Source organism: Nothoprocta perdicaria, unplaced genomic scaffold, assembly GCF_003342845.1.
Source record: "Nothoprocta perdicaria isolate Ctin4 unplaced genomic scaffold, notPer1 scaffold_200, whole genome shotgun sequence".
Taxonomy (NCBI): Eukaryota; Metazoa; Chordata; class Aves; order Tinamiformes; family Tinamidae; genus Nothoprocta; species Nothoprocta perdicaria.
The window spans coordinates 176,586-184,039 of NW_020455206.1; the positions used below are offsets into that span (position 1 = coordinate 176,586).

General features: G+C 51.7%; 2 protein-coding genes across 2 annotated transcripts in view; both read left to right on the plus strand.

Annotated features, from left to right (window-relative positions):
- LOC112946287 overlaps positions 1-6,640 on the plus strand; it is a 9,813-nt gene extending 3,173 nt beyond the window's left edge. The window contains exons 2-5 of the mRNA XM_026038096.1: positions 2,930-3,106; positions 4,275-4,374; positions 5,347-5,477; positions 6,148-6,640. Of these exons, the coding sequence (XP_025893881.1) occupies positions 2,930-3,106; positions 4,275-4,374; positions 5,347-5,477; positions 6,148-6,435 (696 nt within the window). The 3' untranslated portion in view covers positions 6,436-6,640. The remainder of the gene's footprint in view (positions 1-2,929; positions 3,107-4,274; positions 4,375-5,346; positions 5,478-6,147) is intronic.
- A 514-nt stretch (positions 6,641-7,154) lies between these two features.
- The window catches only part of DCAF10 (DDB1 and CUL4 associated factor 10), an 11,858-nt gene continuing 11,558 nt past the window's right edge, over positions 7,155-7,454 (plus strand). The window contains exon 1 of the mRNA XM_026038062.1: positions 7,155-7,328. Within this exon, the coding sequence (XP_025893847.1) occupies positions 7,231-7,328 (98 nt within the window). The 5' untranslated portion in view covers positions 7,155-7,230. The remainder of the gene's footprint in view (positions 7,329-7,454) is intronic.

Consider the following 7,454-nt stretch of genomic DNA (forward strand, 5'->3'; position numbering starts at 1 on the left):
GGACGCGGGCCGGAGCGGCGGCGGTGCCCGCGCTGCGGCAGCTCGGGCGCCTCCTCTGCCGAGAGCTCTTCCAAAGGGAAGCCTGGCAGGCTGCGTTCCTTTGTCACAATGTACTTTGATATAAGCAAACATTCCAGAGAAACGGTCTTCCATGGCTGCTTGCTCAATGACCACTTGTGCAGCTGCAAGTTACACGTGGTGTACGTTGTCTTCCACTCATCTTAACCGGCCCCGCTCTTTCCACTCCTTAAGCAAGTAATTTAAATCATGCAGTTAGTCAGGATTTGAAACAGCTGCATGACCAAGAATTTAAGAGCAGTGAGCTGATCTGCTCTGGCTGGTCTCCCATAAACAAGTGGAAAAAGGAAACACTCGTTGTGTCATTACTGTAGGTTGCAGTATTTTGAATATTGATGGACTTCTTCAGATAACTATTTAYATTGAACATCTTCTCATGTTGTTAAAAGTCATTGTAAACAAACAGCAATTTGCCAGTTGTTTGCCTACCGACCCCCTCAGCAGGCTGTCTCTGCATTGTTGCACACACCCTGCGTCCCCTCTCTATCTAGGACAATTGCTTTCCTGACCATGTTAGAGAGAAAACTAAGTGTTTTTGTATTTATGCTTACTCAAATTTGCTTTGATTTTGAACAGCATGTGCAATAGGTCTTTATGTTATGGAATCCTTGCTTTTGGTGACTAAGAAGTCTCACAGAATCCCAGAATGTTTGAGGTTGGAAGGGACCTCTAGAGATCATCTAGTCCAACCCCCTCCTCCAGCAGGGACACCTGGAGAACATGGCACAGGGCGGCATCCAGGCGGGTTTTGAAGACCTCCAGAGGAGGAGACTCCACAACCGRCCTGGGCAGCCTGTGCCAGGGCTCTGTCATCCTCACAGTGAAGAAGTTCCTCCTCGCATGGAGATGGAACTGCCTGGGTTTCAACTTGGACCCGTTGTCCTGTCACAGGTCACCACTGAGAAGAGTTTGGCCCCCTCCTCCTTCGTTTTTCCCTGAGGTGCTTGATTAGATCCTCTCTCAACCTTCTCTTCTCCAGGGACTGGAAAGATACTCCAGTCCCTTCATCATCTTTGTTGCTCTCCATTGGACCCACTCTAGAAGCTGCACATCCCTCTGGTCCCRGGGAGCCCAGAACTGCCCCCAATGCTCCAGCTGCGGTTTCACCAGAGCTGAGCAGAGGGGCAGGATCATCTCCCTTGACCTGCTGGCAACATCCTCCTGGTGCAGGCCAGGATCCCATTGGCCACCTTGGCCACGAGGGCACTGCTGACTCATGGTTAACTTGGTGTCAACCAGGACTCCCAGGTCCCTCTCCATGGAGCTGCTTTCCAGCAGGTCAACCCCGAAGTCAATTCTTAAAATCAACATTATGCTTATTCTCAGAAATTTCATTTCTCAGCTGGTTTTACAGTTGATATCTGCTGCAGTGTTTTTCTGGTCATTTTGTGAAGGTTGCACATACTTAAGTGTCTTCCTTCCTCTTAGCAGCAAACATGTGTTTCTTTCACAGCTATCATTGTTTTTTTCATATGTACTATAGCAGCAGATTAGGATATCTGAATGGATCTCAAATCAAATTGAAGTTCCAGGAAGAACTTACAGGCAGTTCCATCTCCATGTGAGGAAGAACTTCTTTCCTGTGAAGGTGACAGAGCCCTGGCACAGGCTGCCCAGGGAGGCTGTGGAGTCTCCTTCTCTGGAGGTCTTCAAAACCTGCCTGGATGCAACCAGSTATCCTGTGCTCTGGGTGTCCCTGCTGGAGCAGGAAGGTTGGACTAGATGATCTCTAGAGATCCCTGCCAACCTTGAACATTTTGTGATTCTGTGATTCTKTGATGCTCAAAACCACTGGTTTAATGTYAATATGAAAAGTGTGGGGAAAGCTAGTGCTTTTCTCCGTGATCATGGTGTGTTTGAGGACAATGCAGTGATCCTGTCAAAACTGAAGGTTCTTGTGCTGTGTACCAGACAGCACAGGAGGAATGTGATAGCGYCTGAGCAGGAAGGTGGGACATGAGGATTCTGTTCCTATTTCTACACTGATGRTCTATGAGTGATCTGGTGTGAGTCGCTTCGCCGTTCAGACCCAGCTTCCCATCAGTAAGATGAAGCTGGTTTTTGAAAAGCATTTTCTGAAACAGCTGAATCATAGAACCACAGAATCATTATGGTTGGAAAGACCTTCAAGATCACTAAGCCAACTCTAAGCCCCTCAAAACCATCTGGCTAAACCATGTACCTGAGGGCTTCATCTGCACATTTCTGGAGCACTGCCAGGGATGGAGACTCCACCACTTCCCTGGGAAGCCTCTTCCAGTGCTGCAGCACTCTTTACATCTAGAAATTCTCCCGAATGTCTAACATGAACCTCCCTAGCTCAACTTGGGGGCCATTTCCTCTTGTTCTATCTGTATTGCAATAGCACAGCATTACAGAGATTCTTAAGAGGATCTTGTCAGTACCAAACGCTTTCCAGTTGCTCCGGTATAGGAATACAGTTTACTTGAGGATACGGAAAGATGTAAATCTGACACCATTCAGGTTTCAACTATATATATATATATATATACACTATATTATGCTATATATTATATATATATATAATATACTATTATTATACTCCAGGAAGGCAAGCTGCTTTCCCTCAAAGAAGGCTGAAAAATCCAGACCTCAATCTATTCCTAGAGTTATCCATACTAAAGGAAATCCCCGTGGCAACTGTTTGATGTTTAGGTAACATTGCTCTGTCGAAGAGCAGCTGGAAAAGCTTTTATACCTAGGAGATATCTCAGAGCACTGCTTGGTGGAGATGCCTRTGAGTTCTGGCAAGGGTGGGTGGGAAATAGTAACCTCCTAACGGTAACCTGTCCTACGCACTGATCCGTTTTCCTCCCTCCTTTCCCACCAGCACCTGCATCGCCTTCTGTCAGCGGGACGACAGAGAAGGCCCCATGTGGCAGCCCTGACCCATGCATACAGCACCAAGGAAGAGGGCTCTGCAAGGCCAATTGGCCGGTACCCTGTACCCAATAAGAAGGATATGCCATATGATATTGTGGAGCTCATGGAGGAAGTGGAGATGAAGGTAAAAGTGTTCTGCTGAAAAATCCTCTCAGCACTCAGCAGAAAGGTCCCAGGGTGTTCATGTGTTACACATGGTAAGATTCTGCTCCCGTTTAGTCTGACTGGAATGTGTGGTCCTTCTACCCCTATAGTTCATGCCAGTTTATCTTTGCTCTACCAGAGTTGCAGTAATCTCAGTGGAATTTGTGCAATGACAAAAGGAGTCAGGAGACTCACGGGTTAGTCCAGCACAACTTTTATACACTGTGATGCACACTGCTCTCTGGCAGTGCATTAAAGGGCTCAGCAAAGACCAAGACRTAGAATCCAAAGAGATTTAAGATTTCCAGAGAATGCTGCCAACTTCTGTGGCCAAAGTCTCCTGAAGAGATTAATCAGTCATGATTTAAGAGGGAAGACCCTCCCTTCAGTTAAATAACAACAAGCAGATGCGTGGGGTAGGAGGAATGCACAGTCAGCTGTGTGACAGTGGAGGGAGATTGCCAGTGCACCGATTGAGTAAAACTGCTGTGGGACTGCCCAGTGTTTGGCCATCAGTACCTGCAATCCTGTGCTGGTAAATGTGGAGCAGAAGGACCCGGACACACATTAATTCACTGTTAGTGGATCTTGCTTGGGAGAGACAGCAGGTTTCGGGGAACGGCAGCTTAGTGCATCATCCAAGATAAGAACTGAGCATCAGGGAGAGAACAAAGAGTGAAGAACCCCATCTTTGAACCAACGCATAATTGCATGGTACAACTGTACCTCAAATTATATAGGYTTATGCTGGCCCTCTCTTTCGTCCTGTAGTCTTGTAGGGAGAGGGAGAATTTGAGAAGGTCTGGGATGGTCAGATGGACATAGCAGGTGAAAAATAGGTGATAATTGCTCACTTTGGAAGAGAGTGGCTTTRAGGGGGAATATGACTGTGGAATATAATTGTGAGAAAGAAGATCCGCAAGGGAGATTTCATTCTATGAAAACACGGAAATACCTAATTAGGAACCATATCATTTCACTGATAGTTGTATTTATAAATGGGCTCAGTAGAGACTGAGAGAATTAGTGTGGAGATTCTCCAGGGCTGCCACGCTAACTGTTTTTTCCCTAAGCTTCACACTTTAATGTTGCCTGCTGCACTGTGCATTAACAATTAGAGTTCTTGACTTACCTTTTTCTTTGAACAGACTGGATTTTTGCCTAATGTGTTCAAAGCCATGTCTCACCGGCCTGCTGAATTCAGAGCATTCTTCGCTTATTACAATGCCATTATGAACAAAGACACGGGTAAGCCTTGTACCTTGAAAMTGCCACTTGCTCCATAGATGTGAAAAAAAAAAATGATGTAAGCGACATCCCTGGCATCATACATTGCATTCCCTCAATATGCTTTATCTCAGCTCAGTGGAGCATATGGCAGAGACCAGATCTGGTTTATACCTTCTGCCTTCTACATGCATGCATTGGATCTTCAGCCCTTTTAGCCTGGGATTAAAATGGCCAAAGCAGAGGCTGACTTGCATTTGAGACCACAAGCCAGGGGTTAAAGATGGTAAAAGAGCAGGCATGGCCAATGGTTTCAGTGGCAGAGGTGGAGTCCCATGTTACCCAAGAAAGGAGGACACAGTAGGCATGGTGCAGCCAAGAGCAAGCCAGCCAGGCAAGACAAAGCTGGTCCAAGACAGGCCCAGCTCCTGTTGCAGATGAGCAGGGCCAGGCACAGCCATGGCTGCTGCGCTGTATTTTTGGCTATGAGAGGGCTGAGGCCACAGCCTCTGTGGCAAGTCATTGCTCCTGTTTGTCACTGCTTCACGTGTCAGAAAGTAMTAGTTAATGTTCCCTTTTTGAAACCTGCTTGGCACGTTTTACAGTATGGCTGTTCTCTGTAAAAGCCACATTGACAAAGGAACCATGCAAAGAACAGGCTGTGACCTCCTCTGTGGCTCTGGGCTTTCGGCAGAGAGGTACCCGTCAAACTTCCTGCTTGCTGTGCTCGTATTTTTGTTTCTAAGGTCTCAAGTTAGGTGGACCTCTTGTTGACCTGCTCATAAGTTCTTTATACTAATGACCAAATTAAACAGTTGTACTGGTCTCTTGCACGGTTGTCCAGAAGGTCCCTGCGCACTCCTTGGACTTACGTCCTCCGGGCTGTTCTGCTGAGCAGCTGGTATCAGAGCCCTGATTGTCTCCCCAGTGACTYTTGCACCAAGGGGTACTTTTTAATAACAAAGTGTGCGAAACCTTCTCCTCTCCCTGCAGGTCGGCTCAGCAAGGCAGACAAAGAGCTCATAATTGTGGCCACAAGTGTTGTGAACAGATGTCCCTACTGCGTGGTGGCACATGGAGCTCTTCATCGGATATATTCCAAGCAGCCAGCACTGGCCGATCAGGTCAGTGTTGTGGCAGTGACATGAGCTACAACTGCTTTGAGGATTCTTCTTCTGGAAGGCAGGAATGCCCTTCTCTTATATGTTTGCTTGCTTCTTCACCCCAAATTTTGATGGTTTGTGKTTCCTAGCACAGGCAGGGGAAAGCTTCCAGACATGACTGGGGCCCTAAGGCAATACCCTAATTCYTTTACGGCTTATTGGCGAGCAGTTAGACCACCTGCACAACAAGGAAGTACTTTGTCCTGATGCCGCTACCGTAACAAGCCTGAATTGCATGACTGAATACTGAGACTATGTTCACAAGCCAGCCTGCATTTTGGCTTTAGCCCTGGGGAAGGTGTTGAGGAAAGGGGGTCTGTGCATCGCATCCACCCTCCAACAAATACGTAGGGATGTCAGTCGCTTTGCAGAGTGTTCAACCTGTTGCCCACAAGCTGAACAGGTTCCCTCTCTGCTTCGGCCCTGTGTTTGTGCAGGAACCTGCTGCCGTAGGAGAGGGACAGTGAAGCGGCCCTTCTGTGTCATGGTGTCTGCTTGAGCAGTGGGTGAAAGGGGCCACACGCTGCCGCCTTTCCGCCTCGTGGAGACAGGAGGGCGTTCGGCCACATCACCACGGCTTGCTGCCCCCATCCGTGCCTCTCCCACCACCCTGGTTTCTGGCTTCCCACAGGTCATCGTGAACTGGAAGCTGGCGGAGCTGAGCGGCCGGGAGCTGGCCATGCTGGAGTTCGCGCTGGCGGTGTGCCGCGCCGACAACATCACCGAGGAGCACTTCGAGCGGCTGGAGGCGCACGGCTTCGACCGCGAGGACGCCTGGGACATCGGCATGATCGCCGCCTTCTTCGCCATGTCCAACCGCATCGCCCACTACATCGACCTGCGCCCCAACGCCGAGTTCTACACCATGGGCCGCACGCCCCGCGAAGAGAAGGAGAAAGGGAAAAGCGAGCAGGCCTGAGGTGCGCTGGGGCGCTGCGCCTCTGCGAGGGCTCGGTCGAGCTCTCCCCTGAGCTCGCGTGCCCGTTTCTGGTTGTTTTTAAGCATTAATACCAGATTCTGACCACCAGAGGCGACTCCCAGTTCTTTTCCCCGGAGGGCTCTTTTGACTGGATGGCAATTCGAGTGCCTGCCAAGGCTTGCAGAGCAGCTGCCACACAGTAATTGCAGCCTCACAAAGCCTTTTAAGTGGGTCAATGTATATATATAACATATATGTAATATAAACGAGGTGTTGCAGAAGGCTGCCACGCGTGCAGTTCCGGAGCGGCGGGAATTGCGTGGGTGACCCCCGCTCTCGGCTGCTCGGGGGGGAGAGGGGGAGGCGGGTCCGCGGCCCCGTTTGTCCCTCAAAAAACGCGCGTTTGGGGCGGGTCACGCGCGGCCGCCGTCACGTGACTGCCGCGGGGCGGGGGGGTCGCGGCCGCTCGTGGGTCACGTGGAGGGAGGCGGAACTGGTCGCGCGGGCGCGGGGGTAGCTGGTCACGTGGGCGGCGGCGGGCGCGCGGGGCGGTCACGTGGGCGGCGGCGCGGTCACGTGGGCGGCGAACAATAAGGAGAGGCCACCTCGAGGAAGATCGGCGGCCGAGGCGGGGCGGTCGCCGCGGCGCTGGCGCCTGCCGCCATGGAGGCGTCGCGCGGGGCCGCGCCCAGGGCGGCGGAGGGCGGCGGCGGCGGCGGCCTGTTCCGGTGGGTGCGCGCGCGCTGCGTGGGCCGGCGCGGCGCGGTGGAGCCGGCCCGCGACACCTTCCGCGCCATGACGGGGCTCTACAGCTCCATCCAGCCCGCCGACTCCGTGCACCTCAGCACGCGCACGCACGGCGCCGTCTTCAACCTCGAGTACTCGCCCGACGGGTAAGGGCGGCGCGCGGCAGGAGCGGCGGCGCGGGAGCGCGGCCCGGGAGCGGGAGCGCGGCCCGGGAGCGGGAGCGGGAGCGGGAGGAGCGCGGCCCGGGAGCGGGAGCGCGGCCCGGGAGCGGG